At 52.3% G+C, this 13,879-nt stretch overlaps 1 protein-coding gene across 1 annotated transcript in view; it reads left to right on the plus strand.

The window, feature by feature from the left end:
- Positions 1 to 957: 957 nt before the first annotated feature.
- LOC115649476 (L-gulonolactone oxidase-like) overlaps positions 958 to 13,879 on the plus strand; it is a 35,154-nt gene continuing 22,232 nt past the window's right edge. The window contains exons 1-5 of the mRNA XM_030558408.1: positions 958 to 1,131; positions 7,578 to 7,679; positions 8,697 to 8,822; positions 11,435 to 11,529; positions 12,350 to 12,440. Coding sequence (XP_030414268.1) covers positions 1,129 to 1,131; positions 7,578 to 7,679; positions 8,697 to 8,822; positions 11,435 to 11,529; positions 12,350 to 12,440 — 417 coding nt within the window. The 5' untranslated portion in view covers positions 958 to 1,128. The remainder of the gene's footprint in view (positions 1,132 to 7,577; positions 7,680 to 8,696; positions 8,823 to 11,434; positions 11,530 to 12,349; positions 12,441 to 13,879) is intronic.

The following is a 13,879-nucleotide window of genomic DNA, read 5'->3' on the forward strand; positions in this document are numbered from 1 at the left end:
GACAGTAAGCGGCTGACCTCATTACACACCTATTTACTATGAAGGAACTGGGGCCTAGGCACTTTTGAAACCCGAACAGGCTGCCATCTGCATCCCGTTAAAAATTGGATGCTGTGGGTACGTCTACACAGAAGCTGGGAGGTGTGATTCCCAGTGCTGCACGTGCCAGTTCTGCTTGAGCTAGCCCCTAAAAACGGCACCGTGGCTGCCCGGTGCCTGGGGACGGGGTGGGAGTATACTGCAGCAGCTACCCCATGCTGCCACGGCCATGCCACTATTTGTAGGCGCTCACTCAAGCAGAGCTAGCGGGTGTGTGTGGAGTGACACCCCCTGGCTGCTGTGTAGACACACTCTAAGTGATGTGCCAAGGGTCATGCAGAGTGCCTGTGGCGGAGCTCCAGGCTCCTACTTAACTGTTGAATGATCCTTCTGCCAAAGCCCCTACGGAGGGAAGGGTGGCCACTCCCATGTTCCCCGAACACGGCGTGCCCTTCAAAAGGGTGGCCCCTGTCCAATGCTAGACAAAACCACGCCTGGTTTTGTGTCTGTAACAGACAGGGCACAAAATCAGCCGGCTGAAAACCAGCCCTGAGCCAGGCAGAGGGCTGGGCCCAAGCTGTTCGTGCCCTGTATCTTTTCTAGGTCGCTCCTGGAGGCAGCTGGAGGCGTGAGCCTGGTGCCAATCCGCTTCTTGCCAGACCTGGACCTAACATGCAGGCCATCTGTGCAGGCCCCATGTGTGGCTGGTCCACGGGGCCCCAGGTCTGAGAGATCAGCTCTGCTATGTTTCCCCCTGGGGCCTGCCTTGCTCAGAGGAGGGCAGGGGGCAGTTTGCAGAGACAAGGCGAGTGCGGTTACTCATTAGCCCTTCTTAGCCTGGAGGAGGGAGGTGCTTTGCTGGCTGGACACTTCCCCAAACAGGTTCTGCACCCAGCCAGGCTGACTCAGCAGCTGCTCTCCGCTGCCCTTGCAGGTCCGGAGAACGGTCTCCCCGCACCCTGCTCCTGCTCCTCTTCCACTGCCCCATCTGGGCACAGCTCCCTGCACCCTACAGACCCCCATTTGCCTGGAGCACCAGCCCAGGGGCCCTGCTTTGGGCAGAGACCAGACCCCAGTGAAACCAGCGTGATGGTAAGGATCTGCCTCTGGAGGAAACTGCTTCTGGCCTCTCTGGGAGCAGGGGTGAGGGTGAAACCCCTGGGTGTGGCTCTGCAGCTCAGGGATAAATCCAGGGGTGGCTGGGGGTGCAGTTTTTAAATTGTAACTTTGGGGGTGGAGGGTTGGACAAAAAATGCCTCTTTGACCAACACCCAACTTGTTGAGGAAACAAACAGGCACCACACCCGAAACCTCTTTGCTTTTGGTACCCAATGGTCAGGACTGGGGCTCGGGAAAGCAGAATTATTTTGGGCATAAGCTTTTGTGGGTAAGAAAACCCCATGAAAAGCCTACCCACAAAAGCCTATGCCCGAATGAATCTGTTGGTCTTTAAGGTGCCACTGGACTCCTTGTTGTTTTTGTGGATACAGACTAACACGACTCCCCTCTGAGAGCAGCATTATGTTGTGATGACTGATTAGTTGTAACAAGCGTGTGTTTTGAAAATGGAACATTCTTGTTTAACCAGACACCAAGTTTTTGGTTCAGTTTTTCGTTCAGGTTTTTCATAGGGGAAAAAAAAGCCATGGGGAATTTTAAAACCCGTGAAAACTTTTGCAAAATGTCCCACCAGAACTGAATTGGTCTGACCCAGCAGCTGAAATTCAGAAGCTGTTGGGGGCTGCGTTTGGTAAGTGGATTTAGTGCTGAGAAAGGAGCGGGGGACTGCTGCTGGCCACTCCCCAAGCCCCTGGCCCTGGAGGAATCCCCCCACCCCCACCCAAGGAATCTGTCTCCAGGGCAGGTGTCTGAGATAGGAGATAGGTACTGGCTGCTTGCTGGGAGCCCCCAGGCGGAGAACAGACAGTGCAATGACAATGGGCCTTATTTGTATATCCTCTTAAAGACAGACTGGGTCCCCAGAGTGCAAACACAAAGCTAAACTACCCATGCAATAACAAAGGGGGTGTGAGAGTGTGTCAGGAGTGCAGCCGATGGGGAGACCATGCAGCGGGGCTGCTCTTGCACAAACTGCTGAGACTGGGGGCAGAGTGGAGGGGCAGGGCTCAAGAGAGGATCTGGGGAGCGGAGCTGAAAGAGACGAGTGACGAAGCAGCCTTGGGGTTCTAGTCCAGTTCTGTTGCGTGTGCCAAAGGGGGTGTCTACACTGCAGCTGGGCGCGAGCCGCCCAGCCTGGCTACGCAGCCACAAGCCAGTGCACGAACAATAGCTGGGACGTCAGAGCCGGGGCGCTCAAGCCCGTGGTGCTGGGTGGCCTTGAGCCTCCACGTCCGCACTGTGATTGCTAGCAAGAGTCTGTCTGCCTGGGCTGGGAGGCTCCGTCCACCTGCAGTGAAGACAGACCCTGGCTTTCCTCCCTTGTAATGCTGGGATGATGAGGGCTTTGTAGCTTGGCAACTGGGGTCGGAGGGTCTCCTCCAAGCTGGTGCTGAGGCAGGTGCAGGTTCTCAGAGGGAGGGTGAAGGATCCCCCTCAGTTATATGCAGTGGGATGTATAGGAGGGGGGTGGGGGAGATGACCATGCCTTGCAAATCCCAGAGTTGCAGTTACAGATCCGGCTGGACGGGGCCACACTGGCTTTTCAGGGGCCCATTTGCAGAGGGATGGCCCATTTCCCCAGCAGCAGCAGCAACCTCGCTGGCGTTAAGGACTCTGCGTGGCCCAGCCTCCCAGGCTACGCCCAGGTGCTGCCTCAGCCCCTTTCCGTCCACACACGCATCAGGCTGACTTGGGTCAGCGAGCACCCAGGACCTGGCTCCTAGGTCCTGGCTGGGGCATGGGTCAGAGCTGAGCCCTGCTGTGACTCGGGTCCACGCCCTGTCGTCGCGCAGTGTGGACGCAGGCCTGAGTCAGAAGATCGGCGTAGCGCAGAGGGACGCACTAACACAGCTGGAAGACCCAACTCCAGTGCTTGGAAACCCAGGGTCACAATGCAGTGTGGACACTCGAGTACAGGCGTGGAAACGCCGAGTCCACAAGCCTGGATCGGGCAGCCCCAGGTTTAGAGTCAGTGTGGATGCACGCCAGGGAGCTGGGTGGCCATACAAAGGTTTGTGGCTGCAGTTAGAGATCCATTTACAAAGGCAGCTTCTGGCAGGCCAGGGATTGCCAAGGGGAGCCGAGGGGGTGGGGAGGAGAATCAGGCGCTCCTGCGTTGAGCGAGCTGTGGTCAGCCCCACTGATAGAAAAGGAGCCTTCAGGGCACCCAGGAGCTTTCTGCGTCTTTGTGTTGGTGTTCACTTTGTAATGAGTTTCGGGGGTGAGAGTGATCATTCTCCAAAGCCTGAGGAGCCAGCTCCACACACGTGGTCTGAGTAGGATCCCGTCCGAGCCCCTAGGGACGGACTTGGGCAGCTAGCCCCTCCCATGCTGTCCTTAGCTCTGATCCAGCTAGTGCAGGTACGTCTACACAGGCAGTTACCTACACCCCCAGCTCCAGTGCACACATCCCCACTGTCATGGTGGGAGACAGCAGAGGGTGTTTCAATGTCACGCGCCTCATTCCAAACTGGTAACAGCAGGAAAAGCTCCATCCTCTCCTCTCCTCCCCTTTCTCTCTTAATCCCAGCACCATCACTAGAGCTGGCCGGAGAAGGGAATTTCCATTGCCCAATCAATTCCGGTGAGTCGACATTTTTGTTCCATTTTGCATTAGAATGAACATCGACATGGCAGAATTTCCAGCAAAATGGACCGATCCTTTTCAGTGCTGCCTGCTGGGCAGCCAGCCAGCCAGCAGACATGCCAGGGAGCCAGGCAGCAGGCCTGCCTGCTTTCCTGCCAGCCCCACCCGCCAGCTCTGGCGGGCCGGTGGGTGGACTGGCTGGCAGGCTGCAGACTGGCCACCAGTGAAAGCTTTAAGGAATTGACACGTTCCTGGGAACATTTCAGTTGCTTCAGGTCAGCATCTTTCTATGGAAAACTGTTCCCTGGAAAAACTTTCAACCAGTTCTACTCCTCTGCAATGACAGCAGCTGCTCGCTATAAACGGGGGGTGGTGGGGCATTCTGACACCTAAACATACAAAGTATCTTGCTTGTGCACCCTTCAAAGCCCATTTCCTTCTGTGGATGACACATGCCACATCAGACTGTCACCTCTCAATCTGCACCCTCCAAACCAGGGGCAGAAAAGGGCAAGACAGGATATTAGGTGGGGGCTTTGCACAGGGAGCACTCAGGGTGTCGGGGATGGGAGGGGAGCAGGGTGGGTGCTGAGCCTGGGGAGTGGGGGGCAGTGGGGGTGTCAGAGGTAGGAGGGGAGCAGGGTGGGGGCTCTGCATGGGGATCTGGCAGCAGTCAGGGTGTCAGGGATAGGAGCAGAGCAGGGGGCAGTCAGGGTGTCAGGTATAGGAGGGGAGTGGGGTGGATGCTCTGCGTAGGGCATGGGGGAGTGTTTGGGGTCGGAGGGGAGCAGGGGGGGTGCTGAGCCTAGGCAGTGGGGGTATCAGGCAGGAGGGGAGCAGGGTGGGTGCTGAGCATGGGGAGTGTTTGCCAGCATTTCATAGACTCATAGACTCATAGACTCTAGGACTGGAAGGGACCTCGAGAGGTCATCGAGTCCAGTCCCCTGCCCTCATGGCAGGACCAAATACTGTCTAGACCATCCCTAATAGACATTTATCTAACCTACTCTTAAATATCTCCAGAGATGGAGATTCCACAACTTCCCTAGGCAATCTATTCCAGTGTTTAACTACCCTGACAGTTAGGAACTTTTTCCTAATGTCCAACCTAAATCTCCCTTGCTGCAGTTTAAGCCCATTGCTTCTTGTTCTATCATTGGAGGCTAAGGTGAACAAGTTTTCTCCCTCCTCCTGATGACACCCTTTTAGATACCTGAAAACTGATATCAGGTCCCCTCTCAGTCTTCTCTTTTCCAAACTAAATAAACCCAATTCCTTCAGCCTTCCTTCATAGGTCATGTTCTCAAGACCTTTAATCATTCTTGTTGCTCTTCTCTGGACCCTCTCCAATTTCTCCACATCTTTCTTGAAATGCGGTGCCCAGAACTGGACACAATACTCCAGTTGAGGCCTAACCAGCGCAGAGTAAAGCGGAAGAATGACTTCTCGTGTCTTGTTTACAACACACCTGTTAATGCATCCCAGAATCACGTTTGCTTTTTTGCAACAGTATCACACTGTTGACTCATATTAAGCTTGTGGTCCACTATGACCCCTAGATCTCTTTCTGCCATACTCCTTCCTAGACAGTCTCTTCCCATTCTGTATGTGTGAAACTGATTGTTCCTTCCTAAGTGGAGCACTTTGCATTTATCTTTATTGAACTTCATCCTGTTTACCTCAGACCATTTCTCCAATTTGTCCAGATCATTTTGAATTTTGACCCTGTCCTCCAGAGCAGTTGCAATCCCTCCCAGTTTGGTATCGTCCGCAAACTTAATAAGCGTACTTTCTATGCCAACATCTAAATCGTTGATGAAGATATTGAACAGAACCGGTCCCAAAACAGACCCCTGCGGAACCCCACTTGTTATACCTTTCCAGCAGGATTGGGAGCCATTAACAACTACTCTCTGAGTACGGTTATCCAGCCAGTTATGCACCCACCTTATAGTAGCCCCATCTAAATTGTACTTTCCTAGCTTATCTATAAGAATATCATGCGAAACTGTATCAAATGCCTTACTAAAGTCTAGGTATATCACATCCACCGCTTCTCCCTTATCCACAAGGCTCGTTATCCTATCAAAGAACGTTATCAGATTAGTTTGACACGATTTGTTCTTTACAAATCCATGCTGGCTATTCCCTATCACCTTACCACCTTCCAAGTGTTTGCAGATGATTTCTTTGATTACCTGCTCCATTATCTTCCCTGGCACAGAAGTTAAACTAACTGGTCTGTAGTTTCCTGGGTTGTTTTTATTTCCCTTTTTATAGATGGGCACTATATTTGCCCCCTTCCAGTCTTCTGGAATCTCCCCCGTCTCCCATGATTTCCCAAAGATAATAGCTAGAGGCTCAGATACCTCCTCTATTAACTCCTTGAGTATTCTAGGATGCATTTCATCAGGCCCTGGTGACTTGCAGGCATCTAACTTTTCTAAGTGCTTTTTTACTTGCTCTTTCCTTATTTTCTCTTCTAAACCTACCCTCTTCCCGTAAGCATTCACTATACTAGACATTCCTTCACACTTCTCAGTGAAGACCGAAACAAAGAAGTCATTAAGCATCTCTGCCATTTCCAAGTCTCCCGTTACTGTTACCCCCTCCTCATTGAGCAGTGGGCCTACCCTGTCCTTAGTCTTCCTCTTGCTTCTAATGTATTGATAAAAAGTCTTCTTGTTTCCCTTTATTCCCATAGCTAGTTTGAGTTCATTTTGTGCCTTTGCTTTTCTAATCTTGCCTCTGCATTCCTGTGTTATTTGCCTATATTCATCCTTCGTGATCTGACCTAGTTTCCATTTTTTATATGCCGCCTTTTTATTTTGTAGGTCACGCAAGATCTCAAGGGTAAGCCAAGGTGGTCTTTTGCCACATTTTCTATCTTTCCTAACCATCGGAATAACTTGCTTTTGGGCCCTTAATAGCGTCCCTTTGAAAAACTGCCAACTTTCTCTGGAGTTTTCCCTGCTCCCACAGCCGTGCTAGACCTGGGACCCCATCGTGCTGTTGCTGCTGGTGTGTTGAAGTCACTCCCTTTGGCCCTGTTTGGACACAGGGCTAGCGAGAGACGCTGCATTGACAGCCCCTGAAGTTCATTATTCCCCTGGAAGCTGTTCAGCAGAGGTAGCTGAGTGATCACCAACTGGAGTGGCCGACTGGGCGAGGAGACGTTGGTTCACTCTCCTGTCCAAAGCCCAGTGCTAGTCCCCATCGTCAGCACTGGGCTCTAGGCGTTAGGTGCAGGCCAGCCGTGCCCTGCACATAGCCTGGCCTCTGCACAGCCCTCAGCTGGTGATTACCAGGGGCCATTCGTCACTCCTGGTATGACCTGCAGAGGCAGGCTGGGTATCAGGTTATCCTGGTCCCATTGTCCCCTCTGCTCTGGTTTTGACCATTGACTGGTACTGTCAAGGGAACATAGGAACAGTCAGGCTGCATCAGACCCAAGGTCCACCTAGCCCCATGTCCTCTCTCTGACAGTGGCCTGCAGCAGAGGCTTCAGAGGAAGGAGTAAGAAACCCCACAGTAGGTGCTTATGGGATAATCTACCGCCACATAGGTCACATCCTGGTCTCTCATAGTTAGAGACTGGCATAAGCCCTGAAGCGTGAGGTCCAGTAATTAATATCCCTTCCAGAATTCCGTTGTCATTAATTATGAACGCTCTGGATATGCCTGATGTCCATATAAATATTCAGATCCTTTTGCAATATTGTTCAGTTCTTTACCTCAATAGCTTCCTGTGGCAGGGAGTTCCACAGTTTAATCACATGTTGTGTGGAAAAAAATCATTCCCTTTGTCAGATTTGATTTGTTTTTGTTCTAGGTTCATGGACAGGGAGGGTTCAAGTTCCATAACTGGGCTAGGACCTACGGCTCCTCTCCAGAACTGTCCTTCCAGCCAACATCGGTGGAGGAGATCAAAGAGGTAAGAAGGAGGTTTCAATCGAACAGTCCGTTGGAATAAAAAGCCAAGGCAGAACTGGTAGGTGGAAGGCTCAGAGCTGAGGTATCCTCTCTTCCTACTTCCTCTCTGGGTATCCTGAGGTATCCTCTCTTCCTTCTGAGTATCAGCCCAGCCCTCACCAGGAATGCAGACCAACCACCGAAGCCTCCAAAGTACAGAGCGTGGGCTGCTCTCAGAGATCCCAAGGCCAGAAGAGATCGCAACGATCATTTAATCTGGCCTCCCGTATAGCACAGGCCAGAGACCTGCCCCAGAATAATTCCTGGAGCAGAGTTTTTAGATGAACTGGGGGATTGGTCCTGCTTTGAGCAGGGGGTTGGACTAGATGACCTCCTGAGGTCCCTTCCAACCTTAATATTCTATGATTCTATGAACACCCAGTCTTGATTTAAACATTGTCAGTGATGGAGAATCCGCCTGCAGGTTCTTAGAACCGTCCCTCTCCCTGATCAGAGCCACGTCTTGAACTAAAAGAAGCAGGAGGAGGGGGAGGAGAATCTGCGCTCCAAAGCAAAACAGCCCTTTTAGACTCAGGGTGAAATTCTGGGGGACGCAACATGAGGTCTAGGCACCACTTTAATCCATTCAAGGGGTGCCTGAACCTCAGGCTGCCATCTGCATGTGGTGGATTTCACCCCCTGGGGATGGTCAGGGTAAATACACCAGCTACTGCCCCTTGAGGATAAGTGGCTAGATTTTATTTTACTGCGTGCACATGCGTTAGCAATGTTGCCCTGTTTATTCACCTGTGCTGTGGTAAAGCTTTGCTCCCTCTAGTGGCTGGAGGCCCAGAGAGGACAGCAGTGTTACGACACACGCTTGCTGTGTTCTATTCTCATCCAGCTCAAATGGCCTCACTGCTACTCTTGTACACAAGTGTCCTGGGTTCGTGTTCTGCGCACAACTGGTTCTCCATGTGCTCAGGGCTCAGAGTGCCTTTGAAAAGCAGCCAGCACTCACAGTGTGATGTCTTTGCAGATTTTGGATCTGGCCAGGCAGCGGAGTAAGAGGGTGAAGGTGGTTGGTGCTGGACATTCCCCTTCGGACATTGCCTGCACGGATGATTTCATGGTTCAAATGGGGAAGATGAACAAGATCCTCAAGGTACTGTTTTGCCAGTAATTATTGTGTGTCATAGTAGTAACAATAACAGTGCGAGCTGATCCAAAAAAGGGGAAGGGGGGGAAATCACACACAAAAAAATTAACATTTTATCCTATCTGGAATTTTTTGGGGAAAAATCCTCAAATTTTGAAATGTCTCAAAATACAGAACTTTCAGGCAACTCTCCATCTGGTCAAAAAAACAGGGGTGCAGGAGAAAATTAGCAAAAGTCACCTCAAAATTGTGCCTCATTTTAACCCTAAATTCATCACTTTGTGACCAGCTGTATATAATAATAATGTAGTGTTGCTTTAATCTGTGCTTTGCTCTCACACACACCTCACAATCAACATCAAAATGGCCACACTGGGTCAGACCAAAGGTCCGTCTAGCCCGGTTTCCTGTCTTCTGACAGTGGCCAGTGCCAGGTGCCCCAGAGGGAATGAACAGAACAGGGAATCATCAAGTGATCCATCTCCTGTCGCCCATTCCCAGTTTCTGGCCAACACAGACTCGGGACACCATCCCCGCCCATCCTGGCTAGTAGCCATTGATGGACCTACCCTCCATGAATGTATCTAGTTCTTTTTTGAACCCCTGTTATAGTCTTGGCCTTCACAACATCCTCTGGCAAAGAGCTTCACAGGTTGACTGTGCGCTTTGTGAAGAAATACTGCCTTTTGTTTGTTTTAAACCTGCTGCCTATTCATTTCGTTAGGTAACCCCTAGTTCTTGTGTTATGAGAAGGAGTAAATAACTTTTCCTTACTCACTTTCTTCACACCTGTCATGATTTTATAGACTTCTATCCCCCCTCGGCCCCGCCCCGCAGTCGTCTCTTTTCCAAGCTGACAAGTTCCGGTCTTATTCATCGCTCCTCAGACAGAAGCTGTTCCATCCCCCTATACATTTTTGTTGCCCTTTTCCGTACCTTATCCAAGTCTAATAGCTCTTTTTTGAGATGGGGCTACCACATCTGCACCAGTATTCAAGATGTGGGTGTACCATGGATTTATACAGAGGCAACATGACATTTTCTGTCTCATTATCAAGCCCTTTCTTAATGAATCCCAGCACTCTGCTTTTTTGACTGCCCTGCACATTGGTTTCTGCTCCCCTTCCCTCCAGCTTTCCTCTATGGCAGGACAGGGGGCAGGTTGTACCTGTCTGGGGCCAGGCACTGACAGATTGGGATAGCTGGGGGCGGGTGGCCCCACAGGGAACACTGCTAATTCCAAGCTAATAAATCACCAGAGCTCAGTCATTACTGATAATCAGCAGCAGCTTTTAATTACAGGCAAGGGCTGTTCCCTGATGGCTTTTGCTCTTAGGGACTGAAATAAATAGCTTGCGGTGTTAATGAATGGGCTGTGGAACAACAGGGGTAGAAGCATCTGTTAGCCTGGCTGAGCAGTGACAGCAGGGCTTACAGAGCACGCAGGGCCGGTGCAACCATTTAGGTGACCGCCTGGATTTGAGGGGCAGCATTTTCTTTGGCAACGATCGCGGTGGCCGGATCTTCAGCCACCCCAGTCGCCACCGGCATTTAGGTGGAGGGATCTGGGGCAGGAGAGTGCAGGGAGGGCCGCTTGCAGCAAGTAAGGTAGGGGGTGGCACACAGGGGAACTCCCTGCCCCAGCTCAGCCCTGCCCCACCTCCTCCCCAAGCATGCCGTGCCTGCTTCACTTCTCCCACCTCCCAGGCTTGTGGCGCCGATCAGCTTAGGTGTCGCAAGCCTGGGAGGCGGGAGAAGTGAAGCAGCCATGGCGTGCTCGGAGCAGGAGTGAGCTGAGGCTGGGGGGGGTGCCTCAGGGTGGGGGGTGGGGAGCTCGTCTTGTTGGGAGATAAAGTGAAGAATGTGAGACTTCCCTCCAGGCATTGTCCTCTGGAGGTGCTCCAGAGACCTGCTTCGGGAAGTGAGGGTGGTATATAAGGTCTCAAATTCCTATTTCTGGAAATATCAAGAGAGCTACTTTTTCTCCTGGGGCATCTGCCTAGAAGCAGAAATTCAGGGGCACCTGAGAATAAAACAACAGGGGAGACAAGACATCTTATCTCAACTTCTGGTCATCTCGAGAGTTTGGCTCAAGTCTTTGTCTAAAGTTCATGTGGGTTCTTGTCCTGTGAAGCAGTTCCAAGATCAGAGTCCCCTCCGTTCACAGAGCTGGCAGAGCGTTAGAGCAAGCTGCCCCTCCTGACACATCCCTCCCTCCCCAGACAGAGTGTGCTTCAACAGCAAGGACCTCTCTGTAGACACGGGAAGGTGGGTCCACACTCCACGGCACATTTGAGACTCTCAAGGAGCTGGGGCCAGCTGTGCTGGTGGGATTTGTGCTGGGGACACTTGTTCTCTAGGACCTGGAATGAGATCCACCCGCTCATAGGCCACCAAGGAGCCAATTTGCAATCACTGCCCAGCTGCAGGACCTCACATTCCTCTCACCAAACAAAACCCATCAAGCACTTTGCTTTGGCTTTCGCCTTCTGGTTTTATGCAGCCACCCAGCCAGGGGGTTGATTCTCAGTGTGAACTGTGCCCAGGGGTGCTGACAAGCAGTGGGGGGCTCCTCTCTAGGGCCTCGAATACAAGTCCTCAGAGCTAATCTCTTGCAGGTGGATGAGGAGAAAAGGCAAGTGATGGTGGAAGCGGGAATCCTTCTGTCCGATCTAAACGTCGAGCTGAGCAAGTACGGGCTGGCTCTGCCCAAGTAAGTGAGCTGTTTGCTGTGTCAGTGTTATTCAGGACAACCTTAATGCTTTTCTGATCCTTGGACTCCTTCATTGCCCCAAGCCAGGGTCTAGAGCTTATCTACACAGGGAAATTTCCCGGGATAAGTTAAACTGGGCAAAGGATCTCTTATTCCGGAATAAGAGAGTCTACATGGTAATTATACCAGTAAACTTCCCTGTACAAACAAGACTTTACTTACACACTGTATAGTTCAACAGCCTGCCCCAGACAAATGATTTCTCTTCCTTGGCTCCAAACAGGCAATAGATAGCTGGGCTTAGCCAGGAAGGCAGCTCCCCGTTAGTGGAGCTGCCCTGAAGGTTACCCCTGTAGCAGGGGATCTCGGATGCTGGCAGGGAAGGTGGCTCAGGAGCACCGGTTCCATTTCAGCTGGTGTCACTTGAACATGCCCTCGCAGTGCCCAGAAGCAGTCAGGGCTCGACCTGTCCCATGCACAAGTCCCACATGCCTGGCACTGGATCCGTGCCATGGATTTAGGGAATGGGTGGTGTTCCCTGAGATCAGCCTAAGGCCCTGGGAGAGCATCAAAGGGACTGTCTTGAATTGGAGCATCAGGCCCATGTTTGGATCGCCTGCCCACCAGTCTGTGATCTTAGCACAGTTTGATGTGAAGGAGCAGGTGTGGTACATTGACTTGGCACCTCCTGATCTGGGGCAGCTGGCAATTAACGACCCTTGTTCTGGGTGTCACATTAATTAATATGGTCTTGAGAGATGCGTCTGGGAACGATAGCCACAAACTAACTGTCCGATGCCGTTTCTTTGTCTGCGTGCAGCTTAGGAGCCGTTTCGGAAGTGGCGGCTGCTGGGGTTATTGGAACGGGAACACACAACACGGGCATCAAACACGGCATCCTGCCCACCCAGGTAAGGCCCAGACCTGGCGGAACAAGGGCTGGCCAGGGAACCCGAATTCTGTTGGGTGAGAAGCTTCAGAATAGGTTTGGTTGAAAACGAGCCCTTTGGGAAGAGAGGGGAGACCCTCAGGGGGTAGGACGTGCTCAGCTGGACTGTGGCAGACCCCGAGTCGAGTGCTGTCGCTGGATCTGGCAGGGCAGGGCCTTGAACCCGTAACTAGGCCAGGAACAGTTTGCCTGACCCGTTTCAAATCAGACACAGGGCGCTGTTTATCCCCCCACTATAAACCAGCTCAGAATTCACTGCTTGGTGGCCAGTTCATCTGCCCAGGCCCCAGCCTCCGAGGAAGGAAACTCCCTGAGGCTGAGCTGCCGGGGCGCTGCCCGCAAAGGGGGTCTCTGCTCACGGTGCTCGGAAGATGGTGGATTTTCCCTGTTATAAAGTGAGCTGATCCCTTCCTGCCCGTGGCTGGAATATCACAGCCCCCACCCGTCCTGCCCACCAGCCCTGCTGCTGCTTTCAGTTCCTGAATAGGGAGAAGTGGGAGGGGTTAATAACAAACACCTCTCAATTAATGACTCCTCCTCACACCCCTCAGAGAGAGGAGAGTCGTTGTCATTAACCCTAATCTACAGGAGGGAAAATCAGACCCAGCCAGGTGAAGTGAGGTGCCCCTAGCAACACAAGAAGTGCTGGAAGGCTGGCTCCCGCTCCTGTGCTTCGACCACTAGACCACGCTGCCCCTCCCCACCCCAGTTAGTTCCTGGCCCCCATGGGGCCGCGCTGAGCATGCTGATAGGGGGGATTGCTTTCTGCTGGAAGAGCTACCAGAGCGTACGATGTGCCTCTCACCAGCATCACCACCTGGCTGCATCTGGGTCTCAGTGCCAGGCTAGTCTGGACAGGATTCTCCTCACACTCTGCCCACCCGTCTTGGGCCCTGTGTGGTGGTCACCGGCTCTCTGACCTTGGCTCTCCCTGGAGTGCTGAGAACAGCTGACATGCAGCCCTGGGACTGAGCACATGGCCCCCTGGATACTATGTCCTGGCCTATCACAGGGGACCTAGGGCTTTAAGTCTGATCTGCTTCCAGCCAGCACAATGTGCTGTTCTTAGACCATTAGCTTGGCTGCAGATGCCCCCACGTTTGCCATCCTCAGGCCAGTCCCATCCTGCATCACCCATCACATACAGCACGTTCACAGAGCCTCTATGGCCTGACATCAGCCGTGAGGATCCAATTCATGAAATGCGCCGTCACCGATCTTTTCTCTCTTACGGGTGCAGAAGGCCCAGAACAGACCATACCCCCTACGGTACCATCTACCGCAGCAGGACTTGCCAGCTCCCTGCGGCTTATCCTAGCTGAACTAGACAAAGCCCAGGCCAATTAGCTGTAGGAAACAACCCTCCATTAGCAGGGAATGAACTCCAGGCCCTAGCGGATC

The sequence above is a fragment of the Gopherus evgoodei genome, chromosome 3 (assembly GCF_007399415.2).
Source record: "Gopherus evgoodei ecotype Sinaloan lineage chromosome 3, rGopEvg1_v1.p, whole genome shotgun sequence".
Lineage (NCBI taxonomy): Eukaryota > Metazoa > Chordata > Testudines > Testudinidae > Gopherus > Gopherus evgoodei.